The sequence below is a fragment of the Parambassis ranga genome, chromosome 2 (genome assembly GCF_900634625.1).
Source record: "Parambassis ranga chromosome 2, fParRan2.1, whole genome shotgun sequence".
In the NCBI taxonomy this organism is placed as follows: Eukaryota; Metazoa; Chordata; class Actinopteri; family Ambassidae; genus Parambassis; species Parambassis ranga.
The window spans coordinates 28,578,588-28,604,924 of record NC_041023.1 but is presented as its reverse complement, the minus strand read 5'-3'; the positions used below and the strand labels follow the sequence as shown (position 1 = coordinate 28,604,924).

The following is a 26,337-nucleotide window of genomic DNA, read 5'->3' as shown; positions in this document are numbered from 1 at the left end:
TAATACCTGAGTGGCATTGAAGGTGATTTCATTTTTTTGCTACTACTATATGAATTCATACAGCATACAAAAAAGCCACATAACCAGACAAACACAAGTGACAAATGATTCTTCCTGTTACCTGTTTGTAAAGCCAGTTGCTCTTGATAACCGGGGCATTGAGGTTCCTCTTGATGGAATTGGACCTCTTGCCAAAGTTGTGGACTTTTTTGGAAGACCGAGAGGGCTGTGGAATGAAGATTTAGAGAGAAATATCAGCTTTACTTTCCTCCCCTGATTCCAACACAACACAATGTGGTGTGACAAGTGTTTGGTGCATTGGTTTGTAAAGAGAAATGCATATAAGAATAGCAGCTATATAAAAAAGTGACATGCGGAGGCAGATGTATGCAGCTCATTAAACAAAGGACAGCTCTTCCATATATTTATCAGGAAAATGCAGCATGAACGTCGACTGAACGTCAGTCGACAGCAGAGGAAAAGGAACTCTTTGATTATGTTGAGGAGAATTAAATCGCTGTTGGGTTGACAGACCTTTTCAGAATTTCTCCCACCTAAGAAATTTGCAACAAGCATCTAAGTCATTTTTTCTCAGTATCTGTATTCTCAGTATACCCAGAGGCAACACTAAGGCCCCGTTCACACTGGAAAAAGTCAATCCAGCTAGAATGGGATTAAATCCGGATAGCCTTTAAGCTGGATACATTCAGAAGTATGACGTTGCTAGTGGGATTCGCTAGCCGCATTTGCGCTCAGACCTGAGCCAGATGTAAGTCATTCTGACTAGATCCACCTCTTGGAAGTAGATTGAAATCAATACGGATTCACGTTGTTCAGACTCCGGATATATCCAGATACCGCTCGAATCCCACTCTGACTGATTTCCCCAACGGGTTTGTTGGCTTATTTGGTTCAGTGTCTCAATTATCACCTAATACATAATAATCAAGGGGAGGTTTATGGCCTTTTTTGCGGTATTAACTTAAGTTCTCTATTGTCTGAAATATCAATGGAAACAAAGGGTTCTAGCCCAGAAGTATACGGACAGATTTTTATTGTCATAGTTTATTTAAGTAAGATAAAGAGCAACATCTCTTACTATGTGCAGGCAGGTTTGTTGTGTGTAAGAAGTTGCCTGATGTCCCTGTGTGGCATTTTAAGTAAAGGGAAACACGCACAACTTAATTATTTACACACATTCAGAATGTAATCAGCTTCTTTACAGCTGTGTTGACCTTTTTTTTCTTTTTCTAAAATGCATCTTCCATATGGTGATGAGTGCTGCTCTTTTAAAAAGAGTTTCTCAGGCGAGGCGCAGAGCGATGCCCACCCACAGTTAGCTTATTAATAATGACTTCTCATAAATACACAAGGATATGAAGTGTTATACTTTCTTAGGGCTAGTGTAAGAAGTTATGCATTTCTTATTCATGTAACCACTGAACGTATGATTTGATCTGTTCATGCATATTTATTTCCTGCGTGTTTGTGTGCTTTATTAACCATTTTCTTTTTTTTTAAAAAAAGGACACGTGACATGGTGTACCGGCGTGGTGACCTGTGCAGATAATATACAAGCTAACATAGCTGAGTTGGACCTACTTAAATTGAGAAGTAATGACATAACATAATGGTGACTCAGCAGGGTTTGGTGAGGTTTCTTAGAGCCGAAGTTGGAAATTCAACCAAGCCTTCCTCTCTTAAAAGAGAGCAAAAACCCATAAAAGCTTGAGTAAGCTTTAAGGATTTTGACAGTACACAAGTTTTGCTTTAGTGGAATGTGAATAAATTAGAAAGTTATGTGGTAAACTGTTTTAAATTATCTCAGGGTCTGGCATAAATAAAGCACAATTAGAGTGATGCATACTTTAGAACGACAAATGCTTCAAATGCATGTACGGTAGTTATTCACTATAATATTCTTCCAGTTACACAAGGGAAGCTCTGTTTGTACATACATAATATCATTATGCCTACTAGGCTGACATTGTCCCGTTTTTTTCCCCCCACCAAGACAGGCCTAATACATAATCCATGGATCTGTCTGTCCAGAACAGTGCTAATTTTGTCAACGATAACTTTAACGAAAACCTTTCGTTGACTATCCTTTTTTCTGTGACTAATTTGTGACAATAACGTAAATTTAAGAAGCTCTGACAATGCAAATTAAAACGAAATCTCTGCTCATTGTGTACTGACGAGTAAAAACATGACGAAAAACACGGCGCTCACCGACCGGACAATTTGGGTTACAGCCATCCTCCCTGCTGTGATTGCTTTACTTTTTAACTAATTAGTCATCTTAACTCAGATGTGAACTCTCAGTCTGTCCTTCTGATTGGATGACCTCCCGTCCGGTGGCAGAGCTCATCCAGTTATGTACGCTATGAGCGACAGGCGTCATGATGAGCAGATCTTAACCTGTGGCTGCGATTTGACAAGTGGAGAGAGGATTTATGGACACAGTCCTGTTACCTTCCAGCTGAACGACACACTCAGACACCTGAAGGCCCCCACCCTGTTGTTAACTGTTCCTGTTCTGCTTCCTAACCATGGTCGGGGAACACAGCGGAGATCGAAACTCCACGTGTGTTGAGGTGGTGGCACATTAATAACGGGCCGTTATTACTGAAGAGAATGGGCCTTTATTTTTGGACTGCACCATAAATAAACACACACTAACATTCTCTGTTTGCTGTGACGTTCATTCATGCGCGCACTCACTCACACATGTTCACATACTGAGCTGCCTGGACTACATATCAGTGCTACACATGAAGAGCTTGAGAGGAATATGATTATATATTGCACTTTTTCTATCAGGCCTTAGACATTATTATTAAAGAGTATATGGTACATTCTTATTTTATATGACTTTATATGACTATACATAGTTATAGGCATGCTTACAATGAAGTGTTTACTACCAAATAATTTAGAAAATCTATTTTCTATCTGTAACGAACTGTCAAATTAAAAAGACTAATTGGGACTAAAACTGATTTTCCACTGACTAAATTTAAACTAAAAGTACACTAAACTGAAAGACTAAAATGTGACTTTAACTAAATCCAGACTTTGGTGAGTGACTAAAACTAAAATGAAATGAAAAATTCTTGTTAAAATTAACACTGGTCCAGAACATCCTGCAGATGCTGAATTAGAGGAAGCCAAGTCATCACCTTGCAGTGGTTGTTGTTCTGCAGGGAGCATTATCCTGCTGACAGAGGCCACACTGGCATCATGAAACAATGTGCACCTACACGAATGGCAGCATCCAAGTTTTCCCAGCAGAATGCTCCAAAGCATCCCACTGACTTTTCTTTCCCCATCTTCTGTTATCTGATGGATGAACATTTGGCAGTGGACAGGGGTCACCACTAACACCCTCACTGATCTGCATCTACACAGCCCCATTATACCACAAGCTGTGATAGACTGTGACCTGTGTAGACCTATCAGATCTATCAGAACCAGCAGGAACTTTTTTTTTCAGCAGTTTGAGCCACACGAGCCAGCCTTCACTCTCCACATGCACCAATGAGTCCCAGCTGCCCATCAAAATGTCAGAGGTTCACCACTTTTCCTTACTTGGACCACTTTAGGTAGGTATTGACCACAGGTAGAGACCAGGAACACCCTGCTTTGACCCATCTGGATCTTTGTAAAGGTCACTCAGATCCTTAGCTGCTTTCAACCTCAACTCCAACACTAAAATGTTCACTTCCTAATATATCCAACTCACTGACAAGCACCATGGTAACCAGATAATCCAGATAGTATCAGTATCAGTATACATGCCAGTGGTCAGAATGGTGACAAACATGACATGACAGTTGCATCTATTGGTTAACTATTATGATTAAATGATATGTTAAAATAATCTTCATCGGTGAGAGGGGTTATAGCCCCATTGGTATTGCCTTGTGTGTGTGTGTGGATGTGCACTTCATAGGTAAATGCGGCTGTACAGGAGTGGGAGTGTTGTAGTGATGTGTCGTTTGCGAACGTCAATATGAACTAATCTTTTATATGACTCAGGAGTAATGAGTCATCTTAGTGAGTAATTTGTTCTCTCGCCATACGGCAGGTAGCAGCATAAGCTCAGTCGGCAGGACAGGAAACAGAAATGATTAGTTAACGACTCGTTCTTCCTCTGGCCCTCGTTCTTTTGCCACATGACAGCCAGTCTGCTCAGGCTGTGTAAGAAGCAGTTCTCCTTCTTGTTCATTTGTCACATGACAGGCTGGTGTAAAGTGCCACCTGCTGTAAAAATAAACAAAATGAACAAAATGACTGTTGTGTTGTTCAATTTAGTGTTCGAGAGTAAAAGATCTGAGTCAGAACTGATGAAGCTGCTTGGATGAGCAGCGAAACGTCTTCTAGAAAACTCTACAAGTCCAGACGCCTTGCTTCAACCTTCTCTACGTATGATGACCTGGATGACTGAGAATCTTCATCAACATGTCAGTAAAAAGAGTCGAACTTCCCAACACTAGACTGTTGTAGGCTGCTTTAGTTGCATGTTATGTTTTGCAGTCCTCCCCAGCATGCTGTAAGCTGGACTTGCTGCTTTGTTAGTCAACTGTGTTAAAACTCAAATGTGACCTGACCTTTATTTTTGCTCTATTTGTGGTAAGTTGTGTAACCACAATAGCTGACTAGTTATTTAGCTTTGTGTTTTTTATTATTATTGCATATGTCGCTACTGCCTTGCAGGGTTTATTTTTTGCTTGTTACTTCCTTGTTTTTTTTACTCATGCAAGCAAAAGTAAAGAGATACGCTTTACAAGGCTCATTTTACTCTTTGTCCCCCTAGCTGAGCTGGAGACGTAAGGAAAGGATTAAGACTGACCCGTGTGGATGAGGTGGAGGTGGTAGTGGCGGTGGTGACTGTGGTGGCCGGGCTGCCTGGGAAGGTGCTGTAGTCGGAGCCACCTGTGTAGTTCGAAGCCTCACTCATGGTGCTCATGGGACGTTCCTTCTTGTCACTGCTGCTTCCCTGCTCTGATGAAGCCTTTGGAGCTGGCCTGCCAAGGGGTGAGAGACATCGATAGACAAAAAAAGAGAGGTTGTCAGTTGAACTGTACCAGCTCTTAAGGTAACATGAGTTCACTTTTTTTTAACTCTTTGTGTTTGATTGTCTTCTACTTCCACGATCTCCAGACCATCAGCCCTGCATCTTACCATAGAATCTTGATATTTTATGTGTCTTATAAAATGTAATGAGTGCAGTAATTAGAATCTGCATGCATTTTTGCACCTAGGAAGCCATGACTAACCCCCTTGTGTTCTGCAGTCATGTGACAAAAATGTAGCAATTTTTGGGTAGAGTGAAAACCTGGGGCCGTATTCACAAAGATTCTTAGCGCTAGGAGTTTCCCTTAGTGGTGAAATTCTAATACAATTCTTAGAATTATGACATTTTCTAAGAATTTCCCCTTATAATTAAGAAAAATTCCTAGTACAGATAAAAGAGGTCTTCAGGAGAGGAGGACTTTTAAGAGGTTTAATCGTTTCTTGAACAGGGAGAACATGACGGAGTGACAGAGACACATTCTCCAAGCTAGGAATGTCGCTGAACTCATAAAACGCTAGAACGAGCGGGAATAATGTTTGTGGTTGAACATGAAGACTACAAATCTTAGTAAGGACTCTTATCTTTAAATTCTCAGAGGACGGAGCAGACTAAACGTTTCATCTTAGTGAGGAGGCGTGTTTGACCCCGTTGCTAAGTGTGACGCATTGTTTAGGAGACGTGGTGGATTGACAGAAAAACATGAGAACGTGTTCCTAATAATATAAACAGTATAGAATGGACGGTGACATGAAGGCTTGTAGTCTCAGATGCCGATGTGACCATAAACACAAATTGTTTGGATGGACTTCAGCCTGTAGGATATTAATGCGGGACGACTGACTGAGCTGTCACCAACTTTCTGTGATTGCTGTCTGTTACAGCAAAGCTCTGTCTGAGCACAGTCAGATGACGAGAGAAAAAAAAACGCTCTACGAGACACGGGGTGTGAGAGGACAGAGCACAGCACATCAGCGCTTCCTTTTGTGCACTTTGACAGTTTTGTGAGGAAAAGCACTGGTACGTCTGCAATGTAAGATGAGGGGAGATCGCTGCACATACACAGGGATCTGCTCGTATAGGTGATGGCTGTATGCATGCATTTTGAAGAGAGTTTACATGAAGCATAACGACATATTCCATTAAAGCCTAATGGATTATTTTAGGAGGTGCGCCACCCCCTAAACAGCTGTCCCAAGTGGCAGAGACAGTTTAATGTCCTTGAGCAATCAGCATTAAGCATATAGGTCAATGGCATGTTTTCTATGTAAGCATATCACTGATGTTGTGTAATATTAATAAACAAAGAAATACAAAAGTCACGATGCATCCGTAGCGTTTTAATACCTCACTCATTCTTAGTTTGGAGGTTTCTCCTCTCTCTCCTCTTTAGGGAACTCTTAAGCCTCTTAAAAGCCCTCCTCTCTACTATTAACAGTTTTATTTAGGCTTAAATATAAGAGTAAATTCTTAGAAACGTCACAATTCTAAGAATGTTGCTAGAATTTAACTCCTAACTCCAAACAAATATTCTTTGTGCATACGGCCCCAGTCACTGTCCAATCAATGTTGCTTATATATTAGGAATGTATTCTCATGTTGTTCTGTCAACCAATCACATCTTCTAAAACAATGTGTCACACTTAGCAACGGGGTCAAACCCGCTTCCTCACTAAGATCAAACTTTAAGTCTGCTCCTTTCTCAGAGTCACTGAGAATGTTCTTAAATCACTTTTAAGCTAAGAGAAGATTTTTTAGGCTAAGATAAGAGTGGATTCTAAGAATCTTTGTGAATACGGCCCCTGGTATGTAGAAGCTGCACCATGTGGAGCACTTTTTTTTTGTTCTGCCCTCTAAGTTTAGCTGAGCACAACACAATTGGAAAGCACATTGTAAAATAGACAAGACAGGCAGGAGAACAGACTGCAGTTTGCCTTCAGTTCATTTTATGCTTGGCTTTCCAGGAGCAGGGAACTGCTGACTGTCAGACGTCAACATCCATCTGGTGTGACAATATATCTGTATATACAGCATATATATACATAAAGAATAAATGTTCACATTTTCACTACACAATTCACTTCTTCAACCAAGACATACTATACGCCATATCCCAAAATGTGGTCTGATAGAGATAGATTAGGATGAAATTTATATATATTTATAAATATCCAGTCCTACTACTACTTAAAGTTGGCCATTAAAAACAGGGTAAAAAGCTAGTAAAAAGCCGTAACCCAATGTTACGGCCCCCGAGGTCCGTATGAGAGAGAGTGACGTTCTCCCTGAGTCTGTGTGTGTGTGGGAGGCTATTCTGTGAATGGGACGGACTCGGTATAGAGATTGCCACACCCCCCGGAGCTTCTTTAGGAGTGGCTCGTTGAAAGCCCGCACCAATGGGGATTCTTCTCGTCTAGACGGAGATGACGTAAAAGGCCCGTGCCGACTGAAATTCCTCGGGGAGAGACTGTGTGGGAGTGCACACCTGTGTGGCTTGAGTTCTCCCCCGTGCTACAATTTATATTGTAGCATCCTTGTGTTTTGAGAGAGAGTTTTCTCTGTGACAACAACTTACAACGGCTGTGTGTATGAAAATTTGGGTTCTTTCTGTCGTCGGTTTCTGTGTGCTGTTCCTCCCGTGTGTGTGTGAGAGTTTCGCTCGGAGTGAGTAGATTTAATTTCATTGTTTGATCTGTTTGTTTTTCGCTCCTCGAGTAGTTTTTAGTTACTTGTTGTCTAGTGTTTTTTTTTGCTCTTAGAGTAGTTTTGAGTTGTTTGTTGATTCTACTGTAGTAGTAGAAATAGTGACCTTTGATTTCTATTTATACCGCGTTGTTTCGCTAATCCCCAGCAGGGTTCCTGCTTGTATTTTATTTTTCCAAACTATTGTTCTCGTTTTATTCAATGGTTGTCAGGTTTGTTGAAAACCTGTATGTTTCATTTGTAGTTTAAATCAACAGTAAAGAAATAGCCATTTGAGTTTGGCCTTCCGTTGCTTTATTTTTATCTTTACCCTTATGTTTACGTCCTTCCTCAACCCCTAGAGAGCTGGGGACGTAACAGCCAATCTCTTTAAGATTTCATATGATCATCAGCGAGAAGTGGGCAAAAACCTGGTCCGAGTATGTGGGAACCACGGAACAAAAAAAAATAATAATACCTCTAAAACAAAATTTAACACTTTTAATGGCCTTAAATTTTTCAATTTGAATTAATCACCTTTTAATACTTTTTAAATCCCCACGGACACCCTGAAAAACATCCAGCCCAGCCAGATCACCAACATGGACGAGGTCTCCCTCACTTTCGCCATCCCTGTGAACCAAACTGTGGAAAGAACGGGGACCAGCACAGTATCAATACAGACCACGGGGCACGAAAAGGTCAGCGTTCACTGTTGTTCTCGGTTGCCATGGTAATGGACAGAAACTTCTGCCTATGGTGATTTTTAAGAGGAAGACGGCAATCAAAAGGGCTGGATGGAGGAGGACAAAATGAGCGCCCATCTCACCGCCAGTGTAAAAAACCAGGAGCAGACAAATTCGGAGCTTGCCGTAATTCCAGGAGGGTGAACTAATAAACTCCTACCGCTGGACATTGGCATAAACAGGGCGTTTAAAGTGAACCTTTACTAAGACTGGGAGGCAGCGCCGGGCGAGTTACGCCACCGTATGTGAATGGATTGTGAATGCGTGGACTAATGTTTCTGCATCAGTGAGAAGTGGGCAAAGATCTGGTCCAAGTATGAGATGAGAGTATGTGGGAACACCGAAACACTGAGCAACAAAGTGTGCGATTCAAGCCAAATTCTAATACTATAAATTAAATAAACAACCAATAAAAGGTGCCCTTGGTTAAATAGGTGTGTGGAGGTGAATGTGTATGAGCTGTTTTGAGACCAATATTGTTCTCTTAAGATGACAGGAGACTTGCTAATCTCCGAGACACAATTCCAGACAGCCAATCAGCCAACACCCCATCTCATCAAGCAGAGCCTATTTCCACTCTCTTAATGACACTCTATAGCTGTTTATCTGTGGATGCTCTCATTCATCCAGGTCATAGTCATTTCCAAGAGTTTAAATCGAGGCAACTGGACTCAAGGATTGTTTTTTGAAGACGTTTCGCCACTCCCCCAAGTGGCTTCTTCAGTCCTGCTGAAGAAACCACTTGCTGCTATAGCTGTTAGGGCCATTAAACAGAGGGGGGTGGGGGAGGACGGAAGAGACCAGAAGGTGACGAGTTGCTTGAATGAACACAGGCAGAGAGGGGAAGCAACAAGAGGGTGAGGAGAGTGGCACAAACAGAGATAAAAGAGAGAATGTGGGATGGAGGGGAAGAGAGCCGGCCATATGAATCACAGCTATTTTTCCTTAGAGCAGGGGTGGCCAAACTTTTTTCGGGGAGGGCCAGATTCGATAATGCGAAACTCTCCGAGGGCCAACAGTCCCCGATGTCGTAAAAACGTGATGACGTGCCTTACGACAGATGCGTACTGAATAACGGAGTCAGTTTGGGAGAAGTGCCGCGTCTCTGTACAGCTGACAGTTTAACAACAGAGAACGTTAACAAGCAAAGACGGACTGCTCTGCTGCTCCAGTAAAACATCACAGTTTATAACAGTCTGCTTACACGGCACAAACTAATTCATGATTTACAAATGTTTGCATTTCTGGGGAGTTGCTTTTATCCAGCCGCCGGTAAAAAGGCCCGAGCAGGCTGCCGACCAGGACGCAGCCTCCCCGTGCAGCAGGGAGCAACGAGCGTCCCCCTCCCTGTCCATCATGTCGCTTTAACTTCTCTAATGGCTCCAGCATCGCTCCCTGCTGCCCGGCGCGGGCAGGAGTGGGCAGCAGGGAGCGACACGATGGACAGGGAGAGGGACGCTCCGCTCCTCTCCCCTGCGCTCCTGGAGCCCCCCAGTACTCCGGCACGTTCCCCAGAGAGGGACGCTCATTGCTGCACGGGGAGGCTGCTCTCTGGCCGGGCAGCCCGCTCCCATGCGCCCCGTCCATGAATTCTAATAGGGCTACTATACTACAACTAATAATAATAATATTTAGTGCGCACGTTATTCGTGGCCACAATGTATTTCTTTTACCATGTCACAGAGGGGCTCCTTGTACAGACGCTCTCTGATAGCAGGTTGTATGCAGCAGCATGTTTAGTCTCGTAGTCAACTGTGTCGAAGTGCTGAACCGGTGTTTTGCACCTTCGGAGCCCTAGCTGCGTAGCGTAGCTGGAACCAACAACCAAGCCCTGCAGCCCCGCCTGACGCACCACGATGCGGAGAGAGAGGGATAATGTTCTGCTCAGAGAATCATGATGCAAACGTTACACAATGAGTTAAAAACAAAAATAAGAATTGCCTGTTGATTTTGTATGATTTACTCTGTTTGGCTGGCGGGCCAAAAATAACACATTTTAAGATAGAAGCCGCGGGCCATAGAAAATCCGGTGTCCAAACTACGGCCCGCGGGCCAACTGCGGCCCGCGGGCCGTAGTTTGGACACCCCTGAATTAGATGAATACTACGTAATACGTACACTATGTACACTGGCGGCGATAAACCAATCAGCTGAACACTACGGTACAGTACAGGTATGCTTACCTTCGGCATGCTCCCGGCAGGTATGTTACCAGTATGCTGCAAAACAATATCATTTGTTTATTTACCTACGGACCCCTGAAGATGACACCAGTGAAGAGATTTTCATACGAGGTGCAATTCAAGCTGCAGGTGATGTTATGCGATTGCAAATGGAAATAGAGCAGCTTCAAAGGAATTTGGCATAAATGGATCTATGGTTCAGAAGTAGAGGAAGCTAGAAAATGAACTGCGTCAAACACAGATTCAAACCAGGAACCTTTATGCTACTGTAACTGTGTTTCTGTTATCTGTCCACACCGCTGTGTCTCTCAAATCTGCAAGACACCCACAAAGTGTGGGTGCAAAGAACACCAGGATTCAACCGACAGACAGAATACATTCATTATGATGATGATATTTTTCCGCTTTAAATGTAAGCGTGCATGTGTGAGAGCATTTAGCCTTTAGTACAACAAAGAATCATTGTTGCTAGAGGCGGATGATGCTGAAATTGCTCCCATTTGGCGGTACTGTCGGTGACGCCAAACTTTACAGCTAATTGACTGTGAATAAGAGCGAAGCCCTGTTAAGAAAGCATGGTGACTAACACACTTTAAAAAAAAAAAAGCCAATCTGTTTCCTTCCTCTCACTTCCCACTGTCTCTCATCTCGGCTCCCTTTTAGTCTTATTAACCTAGCATTCTCTGTTTATTCTCACCTTCAGTATTGATGAAACTGGCCTGTTTGAGTGCCACGTGATGGATCAGAGAGTGCTGGAATGAAATAAAATGCAGTTTGTTTCCTGTCTGATCCTTTTTTTTTTTTAGTAGAATGGCCTCCTCCCCCTGACCTGCGAGCACTGCTGTTTATTTGCTCTGTGACCTATGCTGCTGATGATTCGGCTCTGTTGGTTTGTCCTCTTGTTTTATCATTTCGTTTTTGTGTGGAAACATCACAACTGCTACTGCTGCTACTACAATATTAATACAACACAATACTCTGGTGCCCTGCAGTAGGGTTAGGGCTACTTAGCTTCCGGCCGGAGGTAGCAGCCAGCCAGAGAAGCTCCGCACACTGCGGGTGTATTAAGTTGTTTTTCGTAATTTATTTCTACTTTAAACACTCTACTTCGTAGGCAGGCACTGCAATAATGCGTCTTTTTCGGACTTTCTTTGTGGTCTTCATCGCTTTTGGAGCACAGCGGAAACACGCCAGGGCTCCATTGTTTACACCAGGGATCAGCTGATTTATCTCCAGCACAGCGGAATGTATGGCCAGCGACACGAAATCCCCAAAGAGCTAAGAAGGAAACAACGTGGAAGCAGAGGGGGCAAAAGAAGACAGCTGAGGAAAACAAGATACAAACCATATCTTCCTTCTATCATCATGGGTAATGTTAGATCACTGGGTAATGAGATGGAAGAGTTAACATCTCTCACAAAGAGCGAGTGTGTGTTTCGTGAGGCATCTGTAATGTGCTTTACAGAGACATGGCTGCACGAAAACATACTGGACTCTACCGTGAGTTTAGCCCGCTTTCAGTTGGTATGGGCAGACAGGAACTGCACCGAGAGTGGCAGGAAGAAAGGAGGGCTACTTGCGCTCTACGTGAACAACCGGTGGTGCAGCCCTGGACACATTACGGTAAAGGAGCGTGTGTGCAGCCCGGACATTGAACTGCTAGCGGTAAGTCTACGTCCGTATTATTTGCCCAGAGAGTTCTCTCACGCCATTGTACTCGTTGTTTACATTGTTCCCTCAGCTGAGGCGTCGCGGACTACTGACGTCATCAGCTCTGTGACTGCGAGGCTTCAGACTCTGCACCCTAATGCCTTCATAGCGATCTCTGGTGATTTTAACCATGTTAATCTGCCCACTTTCAAGCAGTTTCTGTAAAACAAGAGAAAATAAAACTCTAGATTTACTGTATGCTAATGTTAAAGAGGCATACAGCTCCATAGCTCTCCCTCCTTTGGGCAGATCAGACCATAGCCTAGTACACCTCAAACCCCAGTATATACCAGCAGTACAGCGGCAGCCGGTGACCACCAAAATTGTACAGAGGTGGACACTGGAAGCCCTGGAGACCCTGCAGGGATGTGTTCTGTGATGCTCATGGTGAGGATGTAGACACACTCACAGGAGGAGTTGGGATTGAACCACCACTGAGCCATTATTATGTATTATGTATTAGGTGCTCTCCGGATGGATTAATAGTGACATTTCTTGCTGGACAGAGTTTTTTATGCTCCCAGAGTGTTGGAGTAACTGGACAGTGGCTGAGGAGAACCACTACGATGTCTTGTGCAGATATCTGCTGGACTCGTTTTCTACCTGTGTCTCCTCAAGGTGGCGGTCTCCTCAGTCTATTCCAGCGGTAGAAACCCAAGATAATGTCTTTCTGACCCTGAGAGACCAGACGCAGCCACACCACACACAGCCATGAGTCATGGCAATGGGCGGTCAGGTTCTGAGCAGGAAAGTGACGCTATAACTTAACCTAGTATATAATCTACATGCAGATTATGTGCAAATTATACACACTGTCCCTCCCACTCTGTACTAAATCAAACAGTACTTTTACTCCCTAAGTTCTTATAAAACCCTGTCACCAAGCAAGTAAATTCACAGCTGCACTTATATTCTGTCTAAAAGAGGAATATAAGAGGGTTTTATTTGATTCTGGTGACAGGAAATAATAATAAAAAAACTATTAAATTACACACAGGGTCATTTTTTTTCGGAGGAAACTTTAACTTTTTATGCTGCAGAACCAAATCCAGACACACACATTAATCATCCATAATTGTCATTTTTCCGCTCTGAAATAAAGAGAAAGGAGAAGAAGAAGAAGAAGAAGAAGACATGGGAATGGAGCTTTGAATTAAAGATGAATGTAGTGGGGGGTCTGGAATAAAGCTAAGAGAGGCGTGCTGGCAGTCTGGATCAGTCTGAGTAACATATTCTGAATACTTGGATTACTTACATATTGAATTGCATTTTAAGTGATAGAATGTATAAAATCAGCCTCAGTTTTGGATGGAGTTAGCTAGCAGCTAACAGCTAACTAGTTCACTTATTCAAGTGCCAACAATGGGGGCAGCAGTGGCGCAGTGGTATAGCAGGTTTGTCCAAAAACCGGAAGGTTGGTGGTCGAGCCCAACTCCTCCCTAAGTCATTGTTGTGTGTCCTTGGGCAAGACACATCACCCGAGCCTGTGGCATGCCTTGCTAGTCATTGTATGACACTGCTTGGTAGCAGCCTTAAACAACTTTACTTTTTATTACTAAAGTATCTAAAATTAAAAAAAAATGTAACGGTGTCATGACTGAGGAGCATTAAGCATGCAGCGCTTTATCCTCAGACTCTGACCCCATCAGTCCACCTACACTGTCCTCTTTGTTGCCCGCAGCTTTCTGTCCAGTTTGCCGACATAAACCAAAAACTTTAGCTTTGTTCAAAAACTGTTGTATTGACGGTAAGAGCTCTCACTCCAATGACTATTTACCGTCATACAAACGTATATGACCACACAATGAGACAAGCGATAAACAGTCAGACATCTGCTGTGGACAAGATCTTTGTTGTAGGAAGACAATTACCGTCGTGTAATCCACTGAATTCAACAATGTAACTGTATTCTAATTACCATCTCTTTAGAGTGTAACTGTAATGGAATACAAAATATGAGAATACTCATATTTTGTATTCTAAATAAGTAACGTCGGTACATGTAATCTGTTACTCCCCAACACTGCATACAAGGACTGAAATGAAAGCAAGCAGTTGGACCTGTTTTGACGTCTTCACCGAGTCACATGAGAAGATCAAGAACATCGAGAACACCCTACCGCGAGTTAAAGCACCTAACTGAAAGAAAGCAAAAGTGCTACAGAGGACACACAAATACCTTCCCCTCCCCACCTTGTACTGCTACTTGCCTGGGGAGGTCACGCATTATACTTATATTTGGTTTTACCTATTGTGAAAGTGTTAAAGTCTACACCCTAAATTTAAGATGCCTACATTTTCCAATAGAAAAAAAAAACACCTGTCTTCTATTCAGGACAATATGGTAATTCTGTGCAGTAATGTGTCTGGGATAAGTGATTATATATATTTTATGTTTATTTTAACATCCTGAGATGATTTGCTATAGTGAGTGCCAGCTAGCATTAGCTTGAGAGGTTTGTCACCTATATGTTGCTATTGTAATTTCTGATAACGGCACAGATAAATTGTGTTTGATTTGAAATATTCAACCGTAAGTCACATGTAAGCAGTCAGCATCCAATGCTAAGCTGTTCTGTAAGAAGCATTTGAGATTGAGATTGAAAGATTATAATAAATTGTATTTATTGGTTAGCTAGATGCTAAAATGATCTTCTCATTTGACTGGTCAAGAGGGGCAAAATTAGGTGTACCACTGTCGCCAGAGGTTAACAGCAGATTTTAGTTGTGAGCTAGCATTTGAAGCATAGCGGCTAATAGATCGGCTGAAGCCAAGAAGCAGCTGTTCATGTGGGATCATTACCTGGTGAGAGGCTCTATGGGACTGTCAGGGTGGACAAACTTTCCACAATGCACACTAAAGAAAAAACAAACACAAAACAAAACAGAAGAAGGGAGGAAGAGAGAATGAAAATCAAAAAATCAAACCCATGCATGGTCAAAATAATAATAATAATGTGAATGAAGGCAGTGAAAACAGGAAGTTGTATCCATTCTACCCTGCAGGCCAATCTGATCAGCCCACCATTGTTCGCATCAGTTCACTTTCTGATTCTCAGTCAGTCTTGCTCGTCCATCTCTTACCACTTTCTATTGTTTTCCTTCTCCTTTCCTTTTGTGTTGTTTGTACAAGCAGATGACTGATGATGATGATGATATGCGAGCCGAATGCCTTAATAATTAAAAACAGAGGAAGCAGGAAGAGAGGAAGAGAAAGTGTCAGAGCTCCACGCTTCCTCACACTTGTTAGGATTGAAGAGGGGAGGGCGAGAGGCTATTCGCAAAACATTGGAGTGATGAAGAGAACAAGATGTTAGTGAGCTGAATATATCAGAAAGATGTGAAAAAACTAGAAGCATTAAAAAAAGAAAGCCCTGCAGAGGAGGCTTTCTGGATGCAGGTTTCTCTTAATTTAGATGTCTCCTCTGTGAGTGATGGCTAAGTAGATGTGGAGCATAAGCTGTTTCAGTTCAACTGGATATTGGACCCCACTTGCAAAGATGGTTTGTTCCACAGAAACATAGCCCTGGAAATGGTATTTTATTGTATCATGATGAAGTTTTATTGTCTTCAAATTGTTTTATTGTTTTACTTTTGTTATAATAAATGCTTACTGCATCGATTTTCAGTTAGCATTATGTTTAATGGGTTTAATTGGTTGTACAATGACTGATGAAAAGACGACTAAGGCCTGGGTACAATTCCAATTGTCCAGTTCACTTTACGTCCACTTCATGCAAAAGTTTTTGATCATTTTTAATCCGTTTGGTTAGGTTTGAAAAAAATGTCATGGTTTTTGGTGTTGGTTTTGTAGTTTACTACTCCTTTACTGTGCAATCACACTAGGCTCTCAGACCTAGGGAACCAAGGGACCAAGGGAAAGCTTAAGGCCTGTGTTCATTTTCATTTTCATTTTAAATCTGAAGAGAAGAAGAAAGAGAAGAAATGAAAAGGCTTGGAGGGCTCCTGTGGCACTCAGATGGCTTTGTATTACATCAAATACAGTACAAATGTGTGTGACAGACATCCTAAGTACAGTGCTGAGGACACGTAATGACACCTTTTCCCTTTGCAAACTGTCTTTTAGCTGCAGTTTCTCCTGACTGTGTGGCATTTCAGTCCCGTCGCCAAAAACATCAGATAGCTGTCACTCAAAAGCCCCCTATAATTAAGACGGACCGCAAGACCTAATGTGATAAAAAAACAAGTGAGTACCGTATTTTCTGGATTATAACTTTTTTCATCCTTTGGCTGGGTATGCGACTTATACTCAGGTGTGATTTATATATTAAAATATACAATAAGTTAGCCTTGTGTCCTGATGTCCCATTACAAATATAATGGTAGCTGTTCTGTCCCTCTCCTGACAGTTCTCATTCACCTCCATCCAGTTTGTCCACACTTTGCATACCGAGCATAGGTGAGCATAGGTGACTGAGACTGAGCTGAGACTCAGACCTCACCTGGCAATAAGGAATTCTATTTTCTGATTGGTCTATTTGTCGCTAATTCCAGACAGCTATATGAGCGCACAGTAGTCTGCCTTTTACTCATTTATACGATATTTATAGGAATTTCTGTGCGGTGAAGCTAATAATTTCTCCGCGTGAGGTCTTGTTGGAATGTGTGTGTCTCACTCTCAATGTCCTGCAGCCGCACCACATAAGTTAAGAGGAATTCAAGAGGCAATGTAACACTAAAAACATAGTGATTTACATAGGCCCACCTCTCATGGACGGCAACAGAATAGACACCGCATTGTGTTTATAATGGAGACAGCGAATAAACACGCACTGACGTGTATTACTATATTTATTTCAGGAACCTGACTACAGAAAATCCAAAGTCTGTGACCTAAAAATTACCCAATATTTCAGAGCTCCCCCTAAATGTCTCAAAGTAGGCTTTCAGGGGAGCTCATGTCCTTTTTTTGGCTGGTGTGACTAATACTCCGGTGTGACCTATAGTCTTGATAATACGGTATATGGGGATTGACTCAGTTTTGGAGGGAACCCTCAAGTGGCCATTTGTGGTACTGCAGTTTTTTTTTGTTTCATGATTTTTATTTGTTGGTGCCCGATCACTTGGAATAAATTGCCGGAGGACAAACATCACATAAGTGCAACTGGGTATCAGACTTGTTCACAGGCAGGACACAGGTCCATGTGAAGCTTCATGCCATCTATCGTACTGAACACTGCCTTTCCAGACAAGGTGTACTTCTGTAAGCGCTCCCTTCTAAGGATGCTGATTGGCCCAAACCACCTTCACTTCAGCCACAAGCCTGGCCTGACATCACAATGTCATTAAACATGTAATGCAACAGCAAAGTTGGACATCTTAACATATGTATTGACTAAAAAAAAAACACCCTCAAGTGGCGACTGGAGGAACTGCAGTTTTTGACCCGTCAGGTTAAGCTATGTGACTCTGCAAGTCTAGTAACATTCATCATGCCTGAAAGCTTACTTAGCTCGAACTTTAAAGCAGTGATATTTTGCTTTCCGCTTGTCATCTTCATGGCAGTTGGGGCGGAACAAGGTGAAACTTTCATTAGCAGCCTCAGCTGCCATTAAAACCCTTTTCGTTCCTGGTGACTTTCTCACCTCAGCTCGGCTCTACAAGTTTAAAAATACAAGCCACCTCATTTACATAACTTTCACACACACCTCTCAGCAGTCCTTTACCAGGAGTGGTGTGACTGAGGAGATAATTGGGATGGGAGATGAATAGTGTGTGTGTGTGGGGAGTGTGAGAAAGAGACGCCGCCTTGGTGAACTTGTTAGCAGTAAAACAGTGTCTGTGTTGGTGGGGTCGGTATCTCTGCTGCACAGTTCAGAGGCAAGATTGGATTGAAAAAGCATCCTGACGACTCTTTTGGAGGTGAAGCGTGTAATTGGAGCAGTGTGTTTGTCTTTCTCAGATGCTATGGTCCTAAATTTCATTTTAGCCTTGTCATCCTCACGTTTTTTGTTTTTTGTTTTGCTTTCTAGTTTATCTCCTGGGGAGCAGCAGAAAGTTACTTCTTCATAAAAAAAGAGTGTGTCTTCCGCTGAATAGATCCCAAGTTCAGAGGGATGTGCAGGGAATATCCGGCATCTGGCATCATACACAGAGACAAAAAGGGGGGTTAGGGGAGGACTTTCATATAGATTTTGTTGCCAGGTTGTGAAATCATAGTCTCTGCAATGCCTATAGAGATACAGCGGGAGATGGAAAGAAAATAGGACCAAAGAAGATGTGGAAGCCATGGAAAGCCAGACTGTCAACCAGTCCGCTGAATCTGGAACAGAAGCCAGGAGGGACAAAGGTTCTCTGACAGTTGACAGAAATTGCAGGATGACGATTCCTGTTTATTTCACATGGCTTACCTCTACTCCTATATATTGTACACTCATTTTCAATGCTACCTTGTGTTAGCCCTGTTTTAGTCATCACTAATATCCTGTTTAAACACAGCCTCAGTACAGGTTGACTGCATGCATAGAGGATGTTACAAAAGGGACTTTAATCCTGACTGATGCAGGGAGGAGGAGCTTCCATTTCTTCCGCAGACACCATGTTTCAGAAAAAGGCTCAAAGGACTGGCCTTGATCAAGCAAAGAAACCAAGTTCTAACACACTGTAAAAAACATAGGAAGGATAGTGGTAAACTCTCATCTTCCAGGAAGAAATGTGGTTGGAAATGCATCTTTAATGATTGTGATCAAGGACTTCTTACTCACTAATACTCACTAAAAGGATGCTAATTGATCCAGTCAAGCTTCCATTGCTTCACAGCCACAAGTATACATCCTGTAGCTTGAACTCTGATTAGATGGATCTACACCCTGACTAAAGCTGGATCCATACTCCGCGAGACAAAGACATTTTTCCCCCCTGCAGACGTTACGCCCACAAAATCCGCACTCCTGTGCACAGGGTCCGGGCCGAACTTTGTCTTTCAAGGCTGTGCGGCAACCATGCTGTGATTGGTCGGAATTTATTGTGGGCGTGATGAAAGTGGAGAAGCGCAAGAGCCTCTCCAGGTATATAGGTAGGTGTATAAACAGCACTGATTCAACAGATTTAGATAAGACCATACTGGTTTTGCATGATGAGCAATAAAAGAAAGAAAGGCAAGTCAGGGTGATTTGTCACCAATAACTCCAGACAGCCATTCACACATACCAGATGGTGACTGTTATTACCATTCTATATACTACATACCCGGGCATAATAGGCTCGTTAACAATGTCTGTATATCTTTGCTATTGTTACTTTTAATGTCGCATCTTCACAGCTCATCACCGGACAGTTTGAAGTATCGCATATTGGAACACAGTAGATGTGCAAATGTGGTCATAATGGCACAAACACTGAATCTTTGCTATTGTTACTTTTAATGTCGCATTTTCACAACTCATCGCTGGACATCTCATGCTGTTGCAGGCACCCTCTCTGTATAATGCCCTCTTGCCATGGCACAAGTCCTTGTGGTGTGTTAAAAAACTCAGCAAAGTCTTTCCTTATAGTTTAGTGGGCGGGCTGTATGAGGAGTTCTGCACACACGCGTCTCGCGGAGTATGGTACCTCAGTGCGGAAAAGACCTTTTTTTTGTATCTCTTACCACCCGTGGAGCGCGTTCTCCGCTCTTTGTCTCGCGGAGTATGGAACAGCCTTAAGTCTTGAAGAGCTAGCATAGTAGATGCTAACCACTGCTATGGTTATTGACGCCATTTCCCATAACTTTCTGCGGAGGCTAGTCACTAAAATATGTTAGATACTTTCTGAAATCAGACTTTATTCTATTGAAGATCACTGCGTAAATGCAAGAAGTTCCAACAAAGTTTCATTTCTGTGTGATAGGCACATGGGATAGCACAGAGAATGTAGTAAAACTGTGGCACCTCTACCAAGTAGCTGAGGAATTGAAACCCATGGGCTAGCCTCTGGGGTGGCTGGCATCAAAAAAAGTGCCTCTATTTACGTAGACTGCCATGTTTTTTGAGCGCTTGGTCGCTTTGAGTGACAGGCAAATACTGATTCATATTCCAATCTTCCTATATCTGTGCCCCTCTTTGCCTGTATTTGGATTAAACATGAAGGTAGATGCTACCAACAACCTTCTGCAGGGACAAAGATGTCCTCAGAAACCTATATGAGGTCATAGTCTGTGTTTTATTAAAGTCCATGTTTTCCTGCAAGAAGAAAAATGACTACTGTACCCTTTCCCACTGTAGACAAAAACCAGATTTTAGTGCGTATTAGTAGTTTTTTTTTTCTAAAGAGAAGAGAAAAAAAGGAAGCAGACAGAAGGCTGTTAGACACACACAAACCAAAGCCATTCATTCGACAGTTTATTGTGGGTATGACACATCCACAGTCCATCTATCCATCCAAGCAGACAACGGCAACGCAGATGAATGAGATTTCAGACTCATAGGCGAGGTTGATTTGGAGCAGGGCTGACAGAGTCCCGAGCTGCACATATGCTGTCTCGCTTTACATTACATTCTCTCACCCTCTTACCTCTCCTCTATGCTCATTAGTCTGGTTCATACTGGTGATTCATGTCATAAACTGTGTTTGCTGTCTTCCTTGTAGTTTTGTGCCTCTCTTTCTCTCTCACTTTGCACTCTCTGCCTCCAGACCTGCATGCTGCCCTGCGGTCCGGACCCTGAATGTTCCAACGCTTATTGACTACACCAGTCTCTGCTGTTCATCCTTGTTTTAATTATTATTATTTATTAACTGATGACATTTTTTCACTGCCTGTTATTTAAAGGTAGGGTGGGAGATTTTGAAAACTCAGTGAGTCAGCCAGATTTCGAAAGTAAACACACGCCCCTTTCTCTCCGAGCTCACCCCGAAGCCATGCCTCCAATCACATGGATGCGCATTATATATAGCTTCCACAGATGATTCATATTCTTCGTTTTAATGCGTAACTGCATAACTAATTGGTTGCTATCGGATTGTAAAGAGTTAAAAATTACACTAATTTAACAAAAAGTGCATCAGAATGAAATCTCCTACCCTACCTTTAACTGTAAGTGTGGGGACATTGCTTGTCTTCAGTTTTATAACTTGTTTTGGCCTTATTAAAAGCCCTGCACACAAAACCCACAGATAGGCCTGACATGATGTGTGACTGACTGTGAGAGATTCCATACAGACGCGTTCACTGTTCTCATGCAGTGCGTTCACATGATGCCACAGCTGCAGCAGTTGTTTCATGAATGACTCAGTCTATAAAAGTTGAGGCTTTGTGTGTGTGTGAATATGCATGTCACTGTGCAGAGAGACTTACTGTTCATTGACGACAAAGATGCAGTTGTCTTGGGATGGGACGCCTGACACCGGATGCTTACATGTCACCTTTCGCTCATTGTGGCTGGGTGTGGGGGGTAGAGAAAGGGGGAGACAAAAGTAAAGACAACGTTAAAGGAATTACACAAATGAGAAATGAACATAAAAACTTCTCTGCATCCGAAAAACTTGGAAGATGAAAATCAGCATCTGGCAGGCACACGACAGGAAAGCTTTTACAACGCACTCGTTCACACCTGGATAGGGGGGTGATGCTAAACTTCAGCATGATGTCCTGTTGACGATGACCTTCAAAATAAAGCTCAGATATCCCTTAAAGAACTGCATCCACGTTGCTGTTGCCCAGCAGAACGGACTGTAAGGGAATGAGTACACAGCAGAACAGTGAATTCTCTCTCTCTCTCTCTCTCTCTCTCTCTCTCTCACCCTTCCCCTTTTTCCTCTTTTCCTTTGCTTTAGATTCAGACTTCCCTATTGTTTGCTCCTTTTTATTTGTTGGAGTGACTGGAGTGTGACATAAATTATTTATAGATTTAACATTTTCAATGCCTGTGGCTCTTCATAAGCATTTATTAATATACTGTATGTCTGACGGATGTCAAGAGGTATTATTTTTGGTGTCGTCTTTTCAATTAGTTTAACCATCAGGAATACAGAAAGTTAAACCTTTTTTAAATCTTTTTTTTCATTCACATTCTTATGTATGGTATATATCTTTTTTTACTGAACAATATTGGCAGTATTTAATTCAAATCTGTCAACACAGTCAATCATCTTGTTTCTACTCCTCCGTCTGTTTGCTTTTCACATCCGCCATTTTTTTCTGTCTCTCACTGGGCTTGGGGTGGAAGGGGTTAAAATAAATAAATAAAATGAAATAAAATATGTCTTCCTAACTTCAGATATTTTCTCTCCTTGACTCCCTGAGCTGTTTTTCTCCCTGGTCAGATGCTGCGTCACAAGAAATCTGGTGACTGCTTCACCTCCTGTCCCACAAAACACACAGGAGTTTTGTTACCCATCCTTAAAAAAATACCATGGCAATGATAATGAAGTTAAGGAAGGAGTTATGACACACACAGCTTTGTGTGTGTGTGTGTCATAACTCTCACTGCACTGTGATAGAACCTCCTAGAGCTTGTTACAAACTTTCCAACAACAGTGCTGTTATTTATGACATGGAGAGACACACACACACACACACACACAAAAACAGCTAAAGCTGTATGTGGAGCAAGCAGGAGGAGGTGATGTAACTGAGGGGAAAAATAGTCTTTTTCCCTCTTTGAAACGCGTCATCTAAAATCTCAACAGCATAACACACAAACAGATACTCACACACAAAGCCAGCAATGAAACAGCAAAAATCTTTACAACTTACAATGTGGCTCTAAAAAAATGATGACAGTTCAATTCCCAGTTTTCGGAAATTATGTGTCAGCAACATGAACATGGTGGGACTGTTACAAGTGGTAGTAACTTAAGCAGTTTTTATGCGCACCTAATGTTAATGTCTTAATTTAGAATGAGCACATGGGACAGCCCGAAATTGTACAGTATATGTTGTTGGTGTGTGGCTCTGTGGTGCAATGGATAGTGCATTGGACTTCTAGTTAAACACAGAAGAAGTGATGCAAAGGTCGAGTCCCACCAGAGTCAAGGTGCTGTTAATTTGAATTTTCCCCCGAATTGCCCTGTGGGACCTCTACTTCAAATCAGAATAAGGACCTTAATCAGATTATGGATGCATGAGGTGTTGTAACTGTTTATACTGAATGCAAAATGTTGATGTGACTGAATTTCATTAGTTATTTGCAACTCTCCTAGGCCGAATATGGAATAGATTAATTATCCATTATCCAGTAGTGATGACACAGCAAATCATATTTAAATACATGATAAATATAACAAAACAGTACTTTATACTTTAGGTAATAGGCTGACAGCCTCTGTGCTGACACCTGAGTGATAATCCCTAGCCTCTTGGGGGGGGGGGGGTGTTTACAGCAGATGGAGCTTGAGTGTACACTGTTTTCACACCCACATCTGGAGATGCCAGATGTGCAGATGATGAGCTGAGCTGTGGAGGGAAAGAGAGGGGTCTCCTCCTGCGTGTAATTGAGGCAGCCATCAAGCAGCATGGCAGGGTTGTGTGCAGTGTTGTGCTACTACAGCACCCCTTGCAGCCATGAGTCAACCCCCCCGCAGCTGGAGGCGAGCAAGGCCAGAGGGCTGCAAAGGCCAACGCACTATGAGGGTAATACACATGTAAAGAAATGAACGTCAGTCCCAACCTGCATCGCCGTGACAAGGCTTCCCTTAAATGAAGTCACAGTAGCAGAATAATAACTGCATCAGATAACAAGGCGGCACAGCGAATATCGAAAAAATAACAACAACAAAACGACAAGTTGTGAATCAACCATCATGGCAGCTTTCAACAGGCATTCAACAGCTCTGACATGAAGAAATGTTCCAAACCACAAGCATCATTACACTCGGAGACAAATCACAGCCGGTGCACTCGAAAGAGAGAGCTGCACCTTATCCGATCTTTACTTCAGTCACAACATCAATACTGGTCCTCCGCAGAGCCTGACAGACCGCTGCTGTCTGACTCACCTCCAGTCATCACACGTCAGCTCATGATCACAAGACGCCTACAGGAGGCGCCGTTCTTAAATGCCAACAGCATTCTTTGTTGCCATACAACGACATACGAAAACTCATGCCATCAATGTTGCTTTTCATATTGTACTTAACAGTAAAAAAATGGGCAGCAGTGGCTCAGTGGTAAAGCAGGGTTGTCCGATAACCGGAAGGTTGGCGGTTCGACCCCAGCTCCTCCCTAGTCATTGTTGTGTGTCCTTGGGCAAGGCACTTTACCCACATTGCCTCCAGTGCACTCACTGGTGTATGAATGCGTATGAATGGATCGGCAGTGGTCGGAGAGGCCGTAGGCGCACCTTGGCAGCCACGTCTCTGTCAGTCTCCCCCTGGGGAGCTGTGGCTACCACTGGTAGCTTACCACTGCCACTGTGTGAATGTGGTGTGAAAGAATAATGCATCTCAATGTAAGCGCTTTGAGTGCCTGCCCAACAGAGCAGAAAAGCGCAATATAAGACCAATGCATTATTATTATTATTATTAAAACAGCTGCAAAGGTCATGGCCAAACCAAAAATATTCTGACCAATGACAGCATTGATAAGGTCTCCAATATATCAGCAGGAGAATGTTATATTTATAGAAAAAAAATTAAATAATAAATGTGTAGAATTAACAGTAAATAAAAAATGAAAAAACTTATTAAGTAATAAAAGTAAAAAAACATATTAAGTAATAAAATATTAAGAAATTACAGTAATTACAACAAAAGAAGTTGACATTATCTGCCAGTCAGTTTGTAAATTCATGAGGATAAAACTGGAGGATAAGACTGTATTTGATGTTAAAAAATGTAAGGCTTTATTAACAAAAAAAGATTCATCAGAAGGAAAAGAGAAAAATAAAAAAAACACAGCCTCTAATCTGTATTAATCACTTGCTGAGCGACTAAAGCTAAAATTGCCTGAAGTCATTCACTTTATATGGGCAAAAGCGACTAAAGTGCCTAAAGCTACAAAATTTGAGTGACTTCAAAAAAGTTGAAGACAGTTTAACTTTATGCAAAATTAGCTATGACGCGTTTTGGCTCTGAAACACTGACAACCAATCAGAATGTAGACATGCATGGCTTGCGTGGCTCTCGGGGGACATACTCGACTTTAGTCACTCTTGGTGTGAATGCATGGTAATATGTTCCTCCTGCTTGTGGTCTGTGGAGAATAAATAATCTGTGTTTAAGAGTTAGACCATCAGGTAATAAATCAGTGAGAGAAACATGGAGGCAGAGGGAAAGAAGAGAAGGAGGTGAGAAACAAACTGTAAACAAAGGATGCCAAGACAGACAACAAATACAACACAACAGAGGAGAGCCAACTCACAGAGGCTTCCTGTTTGTGATGGCAAAACAAAAAAAACACTTACAGCTCAGATGTTATGACATGAAATAATAATGCAGCAAAAGGAGGAAGATAAGGACGAGGAGAAAAGTGGAGTAAAACTGGGAACACTCCGATTATCCACATTTCTGCTGAGCATCAAAGTAAACACTGACACAACTCTGCACATTTTTGATGTGATGAGCTTACAAACTGAGTAAACACAGGAGGAGGAGGAGGAGGATACTGTTCCTATCGTTGCCTCCTTTTGGTGTCAAATACACTGCTCAAAAAAATAAAGGGAGCACTAAAGTTGAAAATCTTAATTCATTACATAGTGGAGTACGTTGACAACAAAATAACATAAAAATGATCAATGTAGATCACAATGTATTATCCCATGGAGGTCTGGATTCGGAACCATACTCAAAATAAAAGTGGAAAATCACATTACAGGCTGATCCAACTTGAGTGGAAGTTCCTCAAGACAAGTCAAAATGAAGCTCAGTAGCGAATTAGGGGTTAATTTCTCAGAGCAGCAATGGGACAAAGCTGTATCTATTATACATTGTACCACACCCTGTGCAAGACTGCAACTGATACAGTTCAAGGTTTTATTCCAGGTTTAGTACTCAAAATTACATC

At 42.2% G+C, this 26,337-nt stretch overlaps 1 protein-coding gene across 17 annotated transcripts in view; it reads right to left on the bottom strand.

The window, feature by feature from the left end:
* LOC114445680 (pleckstrin homology domain-containing family A member 5-like) overlaps positions 1–26,337 on the bottom strand; it is a 210,827-nt gene that overhangs the window by 44,348 nt on the left and 140,142 nt on the right. For 7 of the 17 annotated variants that reach the window (XM_028420952.1, XM_028420784.1, XM_028420852.1 and 4 more), the window contains exons 4-9: positions 21,691–21,774; positions 15,202–15,255; positions 10,689–10,724; positions 8,297–8,404; positions 4,856–5,030; positions 122–226 (exon numbers count right to left, since the gene is read on the bottom strand). In XM_028420952.1, coding sequence (XP_028276753.1) covers positions 122–226; positions 4,856–5,030; positions 8,297–8,404; positions 10,689–10,724; positions 15,202–15,255; positions 21,691–21,774 — 562 coding nt within the window. Of the gene's footprint in view, positions 1–121; positions 227–4,855; positions 5,031–8,296; positions 8,405–10,688; positions 10,725–15,201; positions 15,256–21,690; positions 21,775–21,946; positions 22,066–26,337 lie in introns of those variants that run through there. The other 10 variants (XM_028420839.1, XM_028420831.1, XM_028420811.1 and 7 more) reach the window with 7 other exon arrangements.